This window comes from Ailuropoda melanoleuca, chromosome 6 (assembly GCF_002007445.2).
Source record: "Ailuropoda melanoleuca isolate Jingjing chromosome 6, ASM200744v2, whole genome shotgun sequence".
In the NCBI taxonomy this organism is placed as follows: domain Eukaryota; kingdom Metazoa; phylum Chordata; class Mammalia; order Carnivora; family Ursidae; genus Ailuropoda; species Ailuropoda melanoleuca.
The window spans coordinates 1406011-1425665 of record NC_048223.1 but is presented as its reverse complement, the minus strand read 5'-3'; the positions used below and the strand labels follow the sequence as shown (position 1 = coordinate 1425665).

General features: G+C 37.0%; 1 protein-coding gene and 1 long non-coding RNA gene across 2 annotated transcripts in view; one reads left to right on the top strand and one right to left on the bottom strand.

The window, feature by feature from the left end:
• Positions 1 to 19655, top strand: part of CPB1 (carboxypeptidase B1) — a 35157-nt gene that overhangs the window by 7872 nt on the left and 7630 nt on the right. The window contains exons 4-9 of the mRNA XM_019807787.2: positions 7024 to 7123; positions 7211 to 7312; positions 8157 to 8258; positions 11169 to 11279; positions 11368 to 11458; positions 12132 to 12334. Of these exons, the coding sequence (XP_019663346.2) occupies positions 7024 to 7123; positions 7211 to 7312; positions 8157 to 8258; positions 11169 to 11279; positions 11368 to 11458; positions 12132 to 12334 (709 nt within the window). The remainder of the gene's footprint in view (positions 1 to 7023; positions 7124 to 7210; positions 7313 to 8156; positions 8259 to 11168; positions 11280 to 11367; positions 11459 to 12131; positions 12335 to 19655) is intronic.
• LOC109490810 overlaps positions 7273 to 19655 on the bottom strand; it is a 66380-nt gene continuing 53997 nt past the window's right edge. Inside the window, exon 3 of the long non-coding RNA XR_002144204.2 lies at positions 7273 to 7736. This is a non-coding gene — a long non-coding RNA (uncharacterized LOC109490810). The remainder of the gene's footprint in view (positions 7737 to 19655) is intronic.

Sequence of the window (19655 nt, the reverse complement as noted above, 5' to 3'; positions counted from 1 at the left end):
CCCCAAAGAGCCGAGGGTCCATTTCTGGGTTCTCTATTCTGTTCCATTGGTCGATGTGTCTGTTTTTGTGGCCACATCTTCTATATCAATTCATCTCTCAATGGACACTTGAGATGCTTCCATAATCTGGCTATTTTAAATAATGCTGCAATAAACATAGAGGTACATGTATCCCTTTGAACCAGTATTTTTGTATTTGAGGGGTAAATACCCAGTAGTGTGATTCCTGGATCATAGAATAGTTCTATTTTTAAACTTTTGAGGAACCTCCATACTGTTTTCCACAATGGCTGCACCAATTTGCATTCTCACCAACAGTACAAGTGGGTTCCTTTTTCTCCACATCCTCGCCAACACTTACTGTTTCTTATGTTTTTGATTTTAGCCATTCTGATAGATGTGAGGTGGTATCTCAGTGCAGTTTTGATTGCATTTCCCTGATGATGAGTGATACTGAGCATTTTTTCATGTGTCTGTTGTCCATCTAGATATCTTCTTTGGAGAAATATCTGTTCATGTCATCTGCCCATCTTTTAATTGGATTATTTGCTTTTTCAGTATTCAGTTGTATCAGAGTTCTTTATACATTTGGGATACTAACCCTTTATCAGATATGTCATTTGCAAATATCTTCTCCCATTCCACAGGCTGCCTTTTAGTTTGGATTATTTCCTTCACTGTGCAGAAACTTTTGACTCTGATATAATCCCAATAGTTTATTTTGTTTTTATTTCCCTTGCCTCAGGAGACATAGCTAGAGAAATGTTGCTACAGCTGATGTCAGAGAGATTACTGCCTGTGCTCACTTCAAGGAATTTTATGCTTTTGGATCTCACGCTAGATTTTTGTGTATGGTGAAAGAAAGTGATCCAGTTTCATTCTTTTGAGGTAGCTGTCCAGTTTTCTCAATACCATTTGTTGAAGAGACTGTCTTTTTCCCATTGTATATCCATTCCTCTTTTGTCAAAGATTAATAGACCATATAATTGTGGGTTTATTTCTAGGTTTTCTGTTATAATCCATTGATCTATGTGTCCATTTTTATGCCAGTACCATACTGTTTTAATTACTACTGCTTTGTAATATAACTTGAAATCTGGAATTGTTATACCTCCAGTTTTGTTTTTCTTCCTCATATCCTGTAGATTAAGGACAAGATTAGGGCCAGACTGAATGGTTCTTCTGTCCTTTTACCCCCCACGGCCCCACCACTATTTCTAATGGTAGAAGTCATGGAGAGAAGGACTAAAAGAAAGGAAAGTGATTCCCCAAAGGCCTAGAACAGAGTTGGCTAAGGTGATCACCCCATGTCTCCTCTCCCCAAATACCACACTGGTCCATGTAAGCCTTTTCAGATGAGAATGTCTTCCTAAGTAGAAGCAGTTGTCCGTTGTTGATCAAACAAATAGACAGTAAGTGCCTACTTACTATATATCAAGCACCAAAAAGGACAGATATGGCCCCACTTCCTTCAAAGGAAAATAGACTTTAAACACAGAATTGCAAAATTGTGTAACAGATGTCAAGAAGAGTTAAGAACTAGAGACACAGGGGAATTGACCAGCTCTAGGCTATCAGGGAAGGCCACCAGAAGAAATGAGGCTTCAGCTGAGAACTTAAAGATGAGCCAGAGTTAGTCAAAGAAAAGAAAAAAATCATACTCTAGGCAGAGACCAGACTATATGGTAAGCTTAGAACTGAGAGAGACCATGTTAACCTGGAGAAATTTGCCCTAGAGGGAAGAAAGAAATGAGGTCTTCCATCCAAAACAGAGTTGTTCCGCCTGGGGAGCGGATCAGTAAGAAGCAAAGAGGCAGTGTCAAGCTCCACTCCTGAACATTCAAATGTTTATCCAACAACGCCCCACCACAAGCTCAAGACTTCGTTATATTTTGAGTAAATGTAACTCAAAAATTTTTAACAGAAATTTTCTCCTGTTTTTTACATCTTAAAAATATCGAACAGTATTTATGCTAGTGAAGATGTCAGAATTGTTACCTATAACGTCTGTACCTCATCAGGAGAAGTGGTAAAACATAACACAACAAGTAAATGTTCTGGAAAAATAACAGACCAGATTCAAATCCTGACTCTAACTTCCTGAATGTATGACCTTAGATAATTTGCTTAATTTTTCTGAATTTCAGTTTCCTTATCCATAATATGAAGATACAATGCCTCTCTCAAAGGACTGTGAAGATGAACTAAAACAATATGTACATAAATTGCAACTGATATTACTATTGCTGTGGTTTACTATTGTACAAAAAGGAAAATGATACATTTTTTAAAGGTCAACAGAAACTGTTTTGTTTAACCCCACTATCATGCTTCATATAGCTTAGCGATCTGCTTTTGCCTGAGGGAAGTGTCAAAACGTGACCTTAAGGATTGACTGTCTTTTTAAAACAAAGATATAACACAGTTAATTTTCAAAATTTGATTAAGATTCATGTCTGTGACTTTTTGCTCTTCTTATTACACTAAAACTGCTAAAACCCTAGCCTCTAGGAGCCTTCAGTAATATTTTTTTAAATGACCGTTTCTTCATAATTCTTTCAGAAAAACAAAAGGAAGATCAGAGACCATAAGCTAACCCTAGCTACCTGAATGATGTCCTAATTCTACCTATATCACAAAGTAGTAAAATGGCTTCTAATCACATATCAATCTCCCTTTACTGGGTGGAAAATTCACATCCTTTTTTAGTGGATAAACTTTTTGGGAATTGGGTATGAATGCTGTCTCATCTAGAATATAGGATATTCCCCAAGAGCTAGGCTCTTATTAATTTTTGCTTCTCTGTTTGCTACTTAGCACACTTGTAGCATACAATTTTCTAAGTATTAAATAATAATAAGTCCCTAGAAATCCTGGAGAAGCACACCAGCAATATCCTTGCTGGGGCTGTAAGCAGTCCCTGTGCATACCATTATGACCTCTTATGGTAACTAATTTGTATTTAGACAGTTTCCTGCCGGCAAGAATTTGTAGTTGTGTTTATATCCAACAGGAACCATCTACTGCACAAGTTCCACCAAAATAGCTTTGCAGATTTTTCCATGGTTCCATCCCTCTTCACCAAGACTTGTATCACTTTGGCAGCTGTAACCAGTTTCTGAGTTACCATGGGAAAAAATTCAGAATGTGTGCACCAAGAAAAATAACTATTTTTATGCTTATGCTGCACCCTTAGGTACAGAAAAGCTAAGAACTGGATGGTACAAATCTCCAACTTACTGTTCTGAAGCCGTTGACAGACCTTTTGATGGGCAGGCTTTCATAGAACACCTTCCCACAAATTACAGGAAGGTTGTCTTTGCCCTACCCAATCCAGGGAGAGACCGATTGTTACTAACTTCCTGTAACCTTATTTTTCCGTGTATTTCAGATTAAGACAGGAATGTGTCCTTGGATAGCAAGGGGTACATACCAGTGTTCCTCAAAAGAATGGGCATGTAGTAGAGAAACTAACCAAATACTCCTTTTTCAAGAATCTATAAGGGGAAGAAAAGTGAGTCATGCCTCTACGTCTCAGATACTCTGTTCCTTGTTTTGTCGGGAGTCCCTGTTATCTAATTTGCCTGCATGTTTATAAAAAAGAAGTTGGATAGCACTATAAAAGGAACATATAAAAGTATAAAATAGTGTACATGCCTCTACATGTTGGAGCTGTAATGCAGTCCCTATTACATTAAGAGGCATTGTTTTAATCTCCTAGAATAGAAGCTCATTATTTAGTAATATTTGTAATATAGCTAAAGTAGTGCTTTGTCCTAAATCTAATAAAATCAAATAATCACAAGGCTGGAAAGGATAATTTGAGGTCAATCCCCCGCCTTCACACAAAAGTCAGCACCACATTTCAACCTCATTCTGATGTTCTTTTGCAACTTACTAGAGGCTACTTTTACTCCTGGCTGTCATCTTAAATTTAACAGGGTTTTGTTTGTTTGTTTGCTTCTTTGTCCTAATTAATGATGTAAAGGTTTAATAGTTAACATTGTAATAACTCTAACAGAATGCCTCATCTAACTACCAAACAAAACACTAATACCTACAAAGTCACTAATTCTCCTAAATAATGTGAATTTGAGGATTAGGTGCAGAGAAAGGATAGCAATATGCTGTGGAAGGTCTATTGCCCCCTCTACTCAGAGCCGGTTCCTGATAGATCAGAGCTGGCCATGGTTATGGTCTTAGATACAGCTGTCTATGGAAGATCTTGAGATTGTAGAATGCCTGGGAGCATTTAAGTGATGATTTCTTTACTCTGGGCACCCACTAACAAGCCATGTGACCGAGATGATATTGTACTCACTGACAATGAAAAATCTTGTTAAGGTGAAAGTAGATGTCATCTACCATTTCCTCTTGGAGTTTTAGTTTTGCCATTCAGCCAGAAAAGTTCATCCTTGTTACACATGATTTGTTCTTTCAAACTCACGATTTGGGAATATAGCTGTTTTCTTTAAGATTTTGGCCAGTCGATTTTTTTTGTTAAGGTTTTTGTTTTGCTTGTTTTGCTCTGATTTTTTTTTTGTTTTTAGTTTTTATAAATGTTATATTTGAAAATCATTTTCCTAAACTATCTATTTTAGGTGTTTCCTGGAGTTTATGAAGTTTATGGTAACCAGCAATTTCAGTTTAAATTTTTTTTCATAAACCTTGAAAGACAACTATGACCAAAGCCTACAGATTTGAGTCAAGTCACTGCATTTTAAAATTGAAAAGAACATATCATGCCAGCTAATCAAATGCCCCATTCTAAAAATTATAAAAGTAAGGCCCAGAGATTAAATGATTTTTCTGACGCCAACTTACAAGTTAAGCAAAACTCTGACCCCTGACCTTTTGATCCCTAATTCTGGATTCCTTCTATTTCTGCCCTATCCCCTAACAATCCAATTTGGGTGTTGGATATAATTATAGCACTTACTATAATCATTGTTATAGTAACAGTGCCTAACTGAAGCAGGCAGAATGGTGGTCCTGCCCAAAATGTCTACATCCAGAACACCTGAATATATCACATTACATGGCAAAAAAGAGTTAGGCTTGTAGATGGAATTAAGGTTGCTAAGCAACGGAACTTAAAATAGATAGATTGGGCTAGATTGTCCAGATAGGTCCAACATGATCACAGCGTCCTTACAAGTGGTGGCGGGAGGCAGAAGAGGGGGTCAGAGCGGTGTGGCGTGCAAAGGACTCGAGCTGCTGTTGCCGGCTTCAAAGTTAAAAGAGAAGGGCAAAGAGCCAAGGTATGTGAGCAGCCTCTAGCAACTGGAAAGGACAGGGAGTCAGATTCTCCCCTAGAGCTTCTAGAAAGAAGCACCTCCCTGCTGACACCTTGATTTGAGCCCAGTGAGACCCGTATTGGACTTCTAACCTACAGAACTATAAAATAATAAATTCATATTGTTTTACACCACCACATTTGTGGTAATTTACAGCAGCCATAGAAACTAATACACTAACAAAGTACTAATGGCTGCTCAAGGAGAAATTTTCTTTCTACGAGCTAAATTTTTAAATCTTCTCCTTTTCCCTTTTCTTTCTAATACCACCTTAAGACAGTTAAGACCTTAAGACAGTATTTGCCTCTTGCTAGGAGGAAAATATCATTTAGTATTAATTTATTGCATTTTCCATAAATAGACACAAGTTCATTCCCAAGTTAACCAAATGAAGGAGAGACGGGGAGGGAGGTTCAGAGGATGTCCCTGACATACTTCATCAGAATGCCCTTGGGGCAGCCAGAGGAGAAGTAGACTTTTTGATGTGTGGCTGCAATTCTCTGTGTGTCAGATAAAAACATTTCAAGGCTTGACTGTGGATAACAGAAGTTTCTCCAAACTAGTTTCTGCCCATAATATTCACAATGCTGTGATCAAGGACATTAATGTTCATAAAATTTTGTCCTTTTGGAACATATCTTTCACTCAACAATAGCAAAGACAAATGAAGTCACACATGTCCACACCTTCTGGCCTGCTTTTATAATAGAAACTTTCACCTGGTTCATTCCCCCTTCTGTTTACTCCCCCCTTTCTTCTTCCCTTTCTTCTCCTACCGATCTTCCTACTTCTTATGTTCCATAAATGGGGAATGAACCATGAGAGACTATGGACTCTGGGAAACAAACTGAAGGCATCAGAAGGGAGGGGGGTGGGGGAATGGGATAGGCTGGTGATGGGTAGTAAGGAAGGCACGTATTGCATGGTGCACTGGGTGTTATACGCAAGTAATGAATCATGGCACTTTACATCAAAAACTAGGGGTGTACTGTATGGTGACTAACATAATAAAAAAATAGTATTAAAAAAAATAATAATAATAAAAGAAACTTTCACCTGAACAATCATTTATAGAAATAAGCAGGCCTCGAAGGTCTATCACCAATTTTCATACTACCTTGCTTCAGAACAATTCTTTGGTTACTTTAAAACAACCAAAAGACAAGCAAGCAGAAACTAGTTCTTTAAACCCAGCATTTTTTGCCTAATAAATTTTTAGTTTATTAATATTTCTGAATTTCCACCTTTCAAGATATTTTTCTCAAAACCTAGAGAAAGGCTCTCAAGTGGCCAACTGTCCCAGTTTACCTGGGACCAACTGGTTCCTGGGACATGGGACATTTAGTGCTAAAACCAGGAGAGTCCTGAGGAAGAAAGTCCACAGATAGGGCTCAAGTGCATAACTTTTGTGTGGCAGCCCAAGGCCCTATTCCAGAAAGCCCCAGGTACCAGAGGAAATCACTTTCTGAATTTAGGGTCCAAGGACACCTAACTATGTCAAGTTTAGGCGGAGAAAGGTCCAGCCCTGCTTGCACTCTCCAGTGATATATTCACTCTTTGTGATGAGCAGCTCGGGTTGAAGGGCATCAGGAACACTCAGAGGACACATGTGACTCCGTGGAGAAAGTATTGCACAATTTACTAAAGCAGTGACTCTGGTTTTTTGCATATGTTCACTGGGAAATACTCTAATGTTCACAGGAGCACCTCCTTTGGTTTATTGCAGGGTATTGATAAGCAACCTGAGATCTGCGTTGGAAGGTCAGTTTGACAGCCAGGTCCGTGCAACTGGACACAGTTATAAGAAGTACAACAGATGGAAAACGGTATGATGTGCAAATGATATAGACAGACATTGCTGTGGGAATTGAACTAAGAATGGCACATTAATCTACAAATGGTTGCATTGGTAGATAGAGGCTTGGACTCAACAAGTCACCAGTGAGAATCCAGACCTCATCTCTCGCAGTGCCATTGGAACCACATTTGAAGGACGCACTATGTACCTCCTCAAGGTAATCATTTTTACCCATGACCTTGCCATCTCTGAAGGCTTTTAATCAATGAATTCTAACACATTAACATCTGTTTCACAGACATGCTTATCCCAAACATTGTTATAACTCTTTCCCTGCCTATATGCCCCAGGGAATCAAACAGATTCCCCAGCTTCTTTTATCATATGTGGATTTTTAAATCATTATTTTGATTTATTCAAAAGGAAAATGCAATAAAATAAGAGAAGTCCTATAAATTTACCCACATTCCTGTAAGCAATGTAAATGATCACCCACCTTGATGAAATTCTTCTCTCCCAGATGTTGTTTGCAAATCCATTTGCTAAAGAGGTTCATAAACTTCACGTCTATCAGACAACATTACAGAGCATATCAACGATTTGTTTCTGTCGTCCTCTAATGCCATTTTTGTCATGTAATTCTAATGAAGAAAATAAAAAGGCAAGAAGTAAGTGAGGGAGAAGGAAAAATTCTTACAAGATTAGCAACAATCATGATTACTTCTAATTACTCATCCAGTTGTCTTGGTCATGTCACCTAATAATAGCAGCTGAAAATAACCTCCACGTGAGTACAATTAAGCAGGGTAATCAGCATCTTCTGAAAATATGAGCTTGTCAAGCTTAATAAAAATAATAAACAGCCATGTAAGCCTTCAGCTCAAACATTGTGTCTAGAGGCAAGAACACACTGTGCTAGTATTATGTTTTAATTTAATCATGGGATATATCTCTTGCTGCTGTCAAGTTTCACCTGTTGAATCCAAAGCCCAGAAGGGTAGTGAATGTTAACCCCTGACTGTGATGAATCACAATTTCCCTTTTCCTTTTGTTTGCAATAGGTTGGCAAAGCTGGACCAAATAAGCCTGCCATTTTCATGGACTGTGGTTTCCATGCCAGAGAATGGATTTCCCCCGCATTTTGCCAATGGTTTGTGAGAGAGGTCAGTATGTAGAATCGTTTTTGGCCGAGGGAAGTAGAAAGTATTTTGTTTATTTAAATCAATTTCTTATAATCTAGCTATAATAAAAGAGAATAAAAACACAAAAAAACCTCACAATTCCAAGTTCCTGTTTTGGGATATTAGTTTCAACTTTCACCAAGAGACCTTTATAAGGTAAGATTTTAAAACAGTTACCAAATTGTATTTATTTATATTTAACTCATTTGAACTTTCTCACCCACCTTCAGTGGAGAGACTAACCAGTATTATAGTAGATAGGTCATTTAAAAGTTAAAGATTATGGATAAGCCACCAGCTTGATCATTATCTCCTGAACAATAATCATTGATTACTTCAGAAAAAAAAAGAAAACAATACATAGCAACCCTACTGTAAATGATACTTTTTGTCATTCCTTATAAGTCTAATGATAAGATATATATGAAAGCCCTCTAACTGAAGTTTTTAAAAATCCATGAGATTGATGGTATATAGATACATTATTGATATAGATACATTATTCAATAAATAAATAAAAGGGAGAGAAGGAACATCTCTTTCTTAAAGAAGAATTACAACTAATGGATGTACAAAGAATGAACAAACTAGAAAATTATCATTAGAACACCATAGTAATAATCATTTCATGAAAGCCTATGTGTGTATGCAAAAATTAGTAAAAGTTTCAAGACAAATAGGATATTTGCGGGGCACCTGGGTGGCACAGCGGTTAAGCGTCTGCCTTCGGCTCAGGGCGTGATCCTGACATTATGGGATCGAGCCCCACATCAGGCTCCTCCACTATGAGCCTGCTTCTTCCTCTCCCACTCCCCCTGCTTGTGTTCCCTCTCTCGCTGGCTGTCTGTATCTCTGTCGAATAAATAAATAAAATCTTTAAAAAAAAAAATAGGATATTTGCAGTCTCAAAGTATCCCCATCCCCCCCAATATATGTTATTACATAGGCAAAGTTTACCGTGGAGAAACTTAGCAGAAACTACTTAACCAAGTGATCAAGGTTAACATCACCCATAACATCACCAGCATTAAGACATAATCAGTATCATATACCCCCTGATACTATGTACTGAAAAGACACATCATCTGTATGGTATTCTTCCTCAAAATTCATAACCTTCCTCTAATCAAAGTATATATATAGAGAGAGAGAGAGACAAACCCAATATATATATAGAGAGAGAGAGAGAAACCCAAATTGAGGGACCTTCTGCAAAGTAACCAGATCAGTACTCTTCAACTTTGTCAAAGTCACAAGAGGCAAGGAAAGACGAGGAACTCATAGATAAGAGGAGACTAAGGAGATATGAAAACCGGTGCAATGTGGGATTGTATAATGGATACTAGAACAGAAAAAGGATAACAGTGGAAAAATTGGTGAACTCTAAATAAAACCTACAGTTTAACTTATATTATTGCACCAATGTTAATTCCTTCACTTTGATCATTGTACCACAGTTAAGTAAGACAATAACATTAGGGGAAGCTGAGTGAAGGGTATATGGGAACTCCTTGAATTTGCAACTCTTCTCTAAGTCTAAAATTACTTCAAAATTAGAAGTTTAAAATACTGAAGTGTGAAACACTTCTGTATCTATTTGTGATGGTTTTGGTTTCTAGACATGTTATGTATCCAATTAGAACCATTTAACTTCAATGGATATCTCACATCTGCCCTCTAGAAGGAAAAAAACTTATCACTACTTTGGTTATCTCCAAGATTAGAATGTGGTTCTATGGCTCCTTCAGCCTAAAAATCACTTATTTTATCATGTGTTATTGTAATAAATACACATGTATAGAGTCACAAAAAGTATAAAAAAACTATTAATATATAGAAGCCTTAAATATTTTAAAGTCTATTCAAGAAAACCTAGGAAAGAGTTGAATTTAAGTTTAATATGATCCTGGGGCTGAGGAACTATGACTAAGAGAACATAATAAATGAGTATGAAGTCCTTCATTCATGGAGAAACGTCCACATTACTTAGCAGGGAGAACTAGTCTCCTTACAGGATTCCCTACTTAATATAGAGGAGTAAGAAGGATACTTTCATTATTACGCAGCCTGGAGCCTAGGTGACAGCCATCCAAAATCCATCAGTGTGAGCTCACTTCATAATGGGAGGCTTTCTCACTCTTCTTCCTTACTGGACACTCTCTCTAGTGAGACCATCTACAGGAGGTTTCACAAAACTTAAATAAATTTCTAGATGATATTGGAAACATGCACAGCCATCCGTAGACATTCCTTACTTACTAAGAATAGGTCTTACCCTCATATCCTACTCACTTTGAAAAAAAAAATTATTGCAGTATTATTGCAAAATAAGTGAATATATGTATGTTTCTCAAAAGTCTATAATTTTATTAAATCTTTGTTAATCTTTAAAGTAAAAAGTCGAATAAATAGTTATGTGAGTTATATATGGATATAATGGAATATCCTGGAAACAGAGAAGAATTAAAAACAACTATTTTAGGGGCGCCTGGGTGACTCAGTCGTTAAGCATCTGCCTTTGGCTCAGGGTGTGATCCCAGCGTTCTGGGATCGAGCCCTGCATCAGGCTCCTCCACTGGGAGCCTGCTTCTTTCCCTCCCACTCCCCCTGCTTGTATTCCCTCTCTCACTGGCTGTCTCTCTCTCTGCTAAATAAATAAATAAAATCTTTAAAAAAAATTAAAAAATAAAAATAATAAAAAAATAAAAACAACTATTTTAACCAAAACTATGGGTAATAGTTTGCTAACTGCCTTTTAAATATTAATAATGTCTACCTCAATAGAGGACATGGCTTTCATTACCAAAGTCAATATTCATCCAGTCTATGTAAATTTTAGTAGCATCACACATTTCATACTTACATGAAATTCTCTTCCTAATTCATACATAGGCTATTCGCACCTATGGACAAGAGATCCAAATGACAGAACTTCTCGACAAGTTAGACTTTTATGTCTTGCCTGTGTTCAATATCGACGGCTACGTCTACACCTGGACCAAGGTATATGAACCAATACCGAGAGGGCCTGATGAAATTTAAACCAACCCACTTTCTATTATACTTGGCTAACCACATAATCCACTTTCAGAACCGAATGTGGAGAAAGACCCGCTCCACCCAGGCTGGAACTACCTGCATTGGCACAGACCCCAACAGAAATTTTGATGCTGGCTGGTGCGGTAAGTATCTGACTGACCATTTTGCAAGCATCTGTTGGAAAGCACAGGAGGAAAAATAACACAGGAAAACACAACAGTGTCTAAAATAAGAAAAAATGTAAAGTTTTATATTTTAGAATTCTAACTTTCTGAAAGCACAGACAATAAACAGTTTATTTATTCACTCAAAAAAATGTATTGTGTGCTCTATTGTGTTCCCAGCTGTGTTAGGTGCTGGAAACATAAGACTGAGCAATCCAGACATAATCCTACTACATCAAAATGTATAATCTAGAAGACATAGTCATTAAAGAATTATTTAAATGAAACTGTGATATAATCTTAATTTTGTAATTTAACTTTCAGAAAATGATTACAGTAGTAAGGAAATTTCTCATGGATATTAGTTTGTCCACTACTTATTAATTTTTTTACACTATATTGATCTCATTGTATATTACTACACAGGGACACACTGATGATTTCACATGCAACTTTTACCCCATTAGCTTAAAAACATACCACCCTAATCTTATGACTAAATGCATGCATGCTTTATAATATGTACATACATACATTATCACAAGGACTCCTGTGAAAACAGCTTATTTTTAACTTTCTAATTTGAAAGTTTGAAACATGCCTTGTGATAACTTCAGTAGGTGACCATTCCATTAAAAACCTATTTTTCTAGAACTCGGAGCTTCTCGAGACCCCTGTGATGAAATTTACTGTGGACCTGCTGCAGAGTCCGAAAAAGAGACAAAGGCCGTGGCTAATTTCATCCGCAGCAACCTCTCTTCCATCAAAGCATATCTGACAATCCACTCATACTCCCAAATGCTGCTCTACCCTTATTCCTATGATTATAAACTCACAACGAACAATGCTGAGTTGGTAAGTAGTCATGGTAGTAAGTATGGTATTTCACTGTTGAGATTTTTAAAATCCTATTCCTGAGTAAAAATTATAAGAACAATTTCTAATGATTCCATTATTAATTTTTGATAGTAGAAGCAAAAAAAAAAAACTTACTACAGATTTACAAGGAATCTGGAATTGGCTAGATAAATTAGCTAAAAGAGATAGGATTTTGATACAGGAAACAGTTCCCAACATGTTAAACCGGTTTAGTCATTGGTACAATTGGACAATTTAGACATGTGGTACATGTCATTTCAAAATGTGGTACATGTGGTATTGTCATTTACAATAGGTACACTTATTCCTTCACCACAATACTAACTCACATGATGATTTCAGATGCCTCTGGGATCAACAAAGTAGCTTCGTCTCACACACAATAAGAAAGTCAATTTTGTCAAGTTGCCTTGAGCTGGATTTGACATAGGCAGAAGCATGGCAGGTGTCACTAGGAATCTGGGACATTTGGTTGATACTAGGTTAAGTGATAAGATCTTAAAATTGCTTATATCACAATTTGATTAGGTGAGACACAGAAATAAAGCAATCAATGAACAAATGATATGAATGGGTCCTTACTATATACAGGAAACAATGCAAAAAATTTTAAGAATCCATGACTCAAAAGATTAGCAATCTTGTTAGAAAATCATGGTATAACCACATGAAAAATTAAATAAAATAAGAGTTTTATAACATTCACATTAACAAACATCACATATCAATGCATAATTTTTTTTAAATCAGTAGGTTTGAACCCTTCGAACAATATTTTTTTCCTAATTTATGAAACATCTGGCTGCCAGAAGTTGGGATTGGTAATCTAAAAGAACAAGTGTAAGATTTAAAGCATTTGAGTTATGCAAAAAAAAAAAAGTGTTCCACTTAGACAATGACATAGATATTTGGCTTACCTAAATGCATAAATTTGAAGACCCAGTTACTTTAACAACTGGAAATTGTTGCTTGTATTTTCAGTCTTTCAGGGACCAAATAAAACGTGTAATGCTATAAATATTTTGTGAAGAGCAAAACGGAAAAATGACTCAGCCTCTTAGAAAATTGATAGCTAATAGTTGGCCAGGTCCTTCTCCTTTAAAAAAAAAAAATGCTATTTTTCATAAAGCTTCCCATTTTCCTTATCCAGAGCCAAAAAAACAAAGGAAAACATCATTAGTTGGAACCTTTAACTATTTCAGTTTTCCAATTATGCTCCATCTGTTGAATGTTCCCAGTGGGTGCTCACAGTCCTGCTATCCCAGAGATGGGTGTGGTCAGCTCCTCATTTCAATCCCTGATTTCAGTCCCAGAGGAGAGAAGGTGGAGCTACGTTGTTTGCTTTATTCATGTGAATATGTTTAAATTGTACCACATCAGAAAAGAAAAAGACAGAGCCATAATAACTAAGCACTAAGGAGTTAAAAAGTAAAATATTAAAACTAAATATATAAACCATATTAAGTGTAACAGTAATATATCCAGTTTGCTTAATATAACTAGTTTTAAACACGAATTCTAGAAGACAAATGCTAACAGAAAAAAAGTGTTCTCTGGAAATGAGCTGCTTCACAAGTTTCAATACCTTTTCCTATTTGGGGAATAAGTTCATTCTAATTAGCAAAGAAGTGGAATAAACAGAATTATATCACAATAAAATATTCATAATCTATTCTCAACAAAAGCACAAACCATAAAATAATCTTATCTTGGATGTTTAATTTTATATTCACAAAACTAATAAATTCAAGAAATACATGCTACTTCTTATCCTTTCCAAGCATGATAAGATAGGTGGTTAAACTACAAAATTTAATTGCACTTATATCACGTTAATTGATTTAAAAGTTACATTAATTTCCAATAATTTTTTTCTATGATTAAGCTTTTGCTTAGCATCTTAAAAGAAATATTTAAATCCCACTAGTGAAATCTAAGGTGAATGTTAATTTGATTAGTTGATTCACTGGGAATCTGAATTTAGTTCAGCACCCCAAAGCAACTTAAATCTTTTGAGTAACTAGAGATCCTTTCAATCTTTTTCTTATTTTGCATAATTCCAATTCACTTACTTCCTAAGCACGTTTTGCTAGAACTCATAACCTTAGTGTTAATGAGTATGTGTGTGCGCGTGTGTGTGTGTATATATATATATACACACACACATAGCCAAAAGAGAATTTGAGTCTCTCATAAAGAAAAATATTGGCTTTTTCATGGTTTTTAGTAAAAGTCTCGATCTAGGCATGATAAATGTTCCATCCAAATCTAATGCTTCTATATGAATTTTCAGCTAGAAAATTGTGACCCTGCTGTAGAAAATTGAAGGTAGGAAAAGATTTAAGATGCATTCTTGGCACACCACATTATGGATAACTCAGAAGGTCTTAAAGTAATGCAAAGTGGGCTTTGTCTTATCCAGAATTCAGCGTATAGACACAGATATATTTCTTATTTATCTCTACACTTATAAAACTTTTAAGATTATATTTGTAGCAAAAAAAAATGCTTCAAGGAGACTAAGACTCTAAACTGAAGGAAATTATTCTGTACTTCTATTAGGATTCTCAGCCCAAATTTAGGACATACATAGCAATCTTTGATATCTGAGTCATGATAAAAATGTATGTGGCTTCATTTCTGAAAGATCTTACATGCAGACTGCCTGAAATTATTCATATCATGAGACAACCTTCAGAGGGAAGAAAGGCAGAGATGAGAATGCAAAAGACCAATGAAGTAAAAGAACAGGAGAAGTAATAGCATGGATTACAAAGAAAGCTACCAAAAAATCTACGGCAGATCAGTAAAAAATATGAAAGATCATAAATATACCTTACATATATAATGCTTTTCAGTTTGCTAACTGCTTTTACACATACTATATTATTTAAAGAAAAAAATACAAATTATACTGTGAGTTTCCAATGGCTTCATGCACCTTCCAGTTCCTCAGCGTTGACTTCTTCAATATGAAGCTATCACTATCTTCAAAGGAAGTTTTAAGGCCCACAAAAAGAATATACTTTACATTTTCAAAATTCTGAAGGATAATGAAATATTGAATTGTATGATCTCTTTATTGTCAGATAAATGATATATTTCATATATATATACGAAATATACATATATTTCAGGATAATGAAATATTGAATTTTATGATCTCTTTATTGTATCTCCTCTTATCAAGGAGACTTAATTGAAAAGGTTCCCAAACCTATCCATATCTTTGCATTTATTGAGCATGGAAGAAACTCCAAATCTTGGTCTGCCTTCCCCACCAAAAAAAAGGCCTACATGGCACTGTTAATAATTATTATCATTATTATCATAATACCATTTCTAAATCCAAAAGCAGGAATGCAGAATAATAGCTGGTCACCTAAGTATCTGGCCCCCTTCCCCAGAATGACCAAATTAGAAGCTGATATGCACTCCACAAAGGTGCTGATCCAGGGCACACATCTCACGCCACATTTCTACATTAGAAGCACAGAACTTTACAGCTGGAAATCTTGGAATTTCTCTGGTTCTGCTTTCTCATTTTCCAACTGAAACGATGAAGGCTCACCTAAGCCAACACAGTAATACAGCCAGCCTTGGGCCTAGACCAATGGATCCTGAAGAATTTTCTAGACTTCCCCAATTTCCAAAGACACCCACACATATTTGTGTGGCCATGTTTTATGTTGGTACCCCATGTAGCCGTTTTGCAGAACATTCACCAAATAGTTTTTTATCCCACAAATACCTTATTACCTCTGTGCCTGGATATTGCTAAGTATTTGCAGTGGTCAGCTGAGATGCCTAACTTCTAAGGGTACAGTCTTTATGATTCTGGCCCTATGCTCTCGTGGGCATATATTCACTAACCAGGAGAAAGATGATAGTCTTTCTGAAAAATTATTAAACTTGACCAAAAGATAAGAATCCATTTCTAAAATCTAATACCTTTCAGTCCAGAGGTACCTCCCTATCTCTTAATTAAAATTTGAGTTAATGAGCCACCAAGATAGAAATCCACTGCTCCACCCAAGCATGTGAGCATAAAGCAAGACCATGATTAGAGATAAACATAAAAATCAGAGGGAAAAAACGTTATGATTAGAAGGTGGATAATTGCAGGGCCATGTGCACACCCAATCACAGCTGTCCCCATGTCCCTGCCTAATAACAAGAATAACAAGGCCATAGTCCCGCTGTCAAGCAGGCTACCAGCAGCTAAGGCAGACAGGACCACAAAATATCCACATCACGTATTTTCTCAGAATTTTTAAATTTCACTTATAAAATTGCTTTAAAAATCAGAGGACAACTGCAGAATTTATTTAATTAGAGAAACTGGTTGTTGATTTATCACTATACATTTTAAGAGACTTCTTGACCTGTTAAAATTGTCCTACAGAGCGCCTGGTCAGAACACAGCTCATCAAACAATTACCAGAAATTTCACTGAGTACCTATTAAGTGCTCAGCATAAACCAGGGTTTAATTATTAAGAATGTAGGATCTTATTGAAATGGTAAGACTCAGATATCAGAAACCATACAAGGGAAGTACAAAATTCGGAGTTTCAAACTAAGCACAGTAGTAGGAATTTAGGGCAGGAAATGGTAATATGTAATGAGGCTAGTCAGTGAAGGTTATAGAAAGGAGAAATCCCATTTATTCTGGGCCTTGAAGGATGAGCAGGATTTGGGCAACATAGGACAGAAGAGTGCATTTTAGGCAGAGAAAAGAGCCAACACATGTCCAACAACAGCACTGAAAAATGGGGAGGGAAGAAGGATCAACCCATTTCCAGTGTTGTTGTGCAGGAAGAGTGCAAGTGAGGAAATGAGATTACCGAGAGACTTAAATGGCACGATGAGTCCGATGAGTCCATGAGTCCATGTGTCATAGCAGGCCCTGGAGCTAGTAACCTGGCAAATAGGATTGTCAAGTCAAATACAGGACTCCCAGTTAGATGTGAATTTCAGATAAATAATAAACAATATTTAGTGTGTTGTCCAAATATTGCAGACTTATACTGAAAAAGTGTTCACTGTTTATCTGAAATTTACATTTAACTGGGTATGCTATATTTTTGGCAAGCTCTGGCAACCCTGCTAGTACAGGGATATTTTAGCAGCATTGACCTAGCAGCAGTGTTTAATAGACACTTGTACTATCATCAGCAAAGAAGACAGGCATTCAGAGCACCTTCAAAACGAGTTGTCTTCCTTTTTAATTCTTTCTCCAAAATACACTCATGTGCACCATAATTATGTCTTTTATCTGATTTCTTTCAAACGACTTTTGCCCCCTCCCCTACATCCTAGGAGACATTTGGCAATGTTGGAGAGACATTTTTGGTTGTTATAACTGTGGGAGTACTATAGGCATCTAGTGGGTAGAGTACAGAGGATGCTGATAAACATTCTACAATGCACAGGACAGCCCCCACAACAAAGAATTCTCCAGCCCACAGGTCAAGAGTGCCAAGGTTGAGAAACCCTGCTTTAAGCTAAGATAAGAACAGAGTCACATTCCTGGCTAAAGGCCCCTGGCTTTCACCCTCCTTACAAATAGTTTACAGTGTTCCGCAAATCTGAAGTGCAAGAGATCCAGTACATTCCCATTATACAGCGTTTATTTTTTAGTATTTATTTGGAAGAAGTACCACCTCCACACACACGCACACACAAAAATTCTCTAGACTTTACAACTTCAGCTGACTCACGTTTCACATTTTCCCTGAATTTTAAAGAGTTTAAAAACATGCATGCAGATCAGCCAAAGAAAAAAATTGCTTTACATCAGTGAAAGCATTCCCACACTCCCCAAGGGCTCTGCCAAAATGGGCAGGCCCTGCTCTCCCAAGCCAAGCCTTTCCCTAACTCCTTGCCTTTCTCTAATCGCAGGCTTTGCAACCAGAGCCTGCACTTGTTTACCCTCCTGTTTTTCTCAGAAACATATTTGTTTTTTCAAATCCCAAAGGGTTTCTCCTCAGTGCCTGCTTGTAGGCCTTGCGGGCTTCTCCTCTCGCATCAAAATTATAAAAGTTAAATTCCTCATTGGTCCCTTGGTGTAAGTTACCCATTATCACAGAACAGAAGGAAGGAAACCGCAGTTAAAGATCATTTTGATGCTTCCATTATCACATGTATTCACCCAGAGGAATAATTAAACTCAGAACTTCAAGTTAGAAATAAAGTTCTGGAGAAAATTTCCTTCAAACTGGCTTATACCCCATAGTCAGTTTGGAACTTTTGTTTTCTTGTACCGTAATAAGGGACCAGTGGAAGATTAGAAGAGGCAGCCCCCCACCTCCCATGACACTGGCTTGCAATGAGGACCGTGAGCACAGTCATGAGACAAGGGCTTCCTGGTCACATGTTACCGGAAAGGCAGATCAGTGGAAAAGAACACCCTCACCCTATTCATCTTACCAGCCCCCTGGAGCTCAGAGCCTGGGAAACATTACACTAGTTGGTCTTTTGTCTCTTGGGCTTTGAGTTAGATGTGACATTTTAGACTCTCTCTGTCTTTTGCTCTATGACCAAGGCCTCTTTTTAAGAAAACAGGTGACAAAAGAGAACATGCATAAGACATGGTAGGAAACTCATATCTAAGGATTAATAAAGGCTGGCCATGTTTGGCCTTGACTGAAAGCAAAGTTTTCTCTGAGGCTGATTTATATTTAGCTTCCTTCTGTTCTTTACAATTGGTAAAACCAGCTCCAGCAACACTTCTTTTGAAGTATTCGAAGGCCACAAGGAGAAGTGAAAAAGAGCACAGGATTTAAAGCAAGAAGAACCTAGCTCAAGTCAGCCACTTATGGGGCTGCATGCCCTTGGGAAAGTTCTTTTATCCTCTCTGAGTTTCAGTTCTTTTATCCGTAAAATGGGGATAAAAATATCTAGCTCTTATCAAGAGCTCTTTGTAAAGTCTAAGGTTTTATGTAAATGTTAGTTCTTATTTTGAACCCATTGAGCAAGGATGTAAGATGTCCCTCAAATGACAGGTTGTATAGAGGTGTCTTTAATTGGAGTTTCAAGATGTGGATCACACTTTCTGATGTGCTATTGCTTCTGCGGGTCTTTCGTCAGCTGTCTTAGTCCCTTTTTACAGAAATGTACAAGGGAAAGGAGTTACCACTCTAACATTTTAGCAAATGCAGGAATTATCTTTTACCATTCCTGGCTGGGGTCAGTCACCCAGCTTGGTTGGAACATTCCCACTGAGCGTGCTGCCCCACGTGGCATTCCATTCTGCAAGAAAATTCTATGCCGATGAAATGTGGACAGATAGTGTT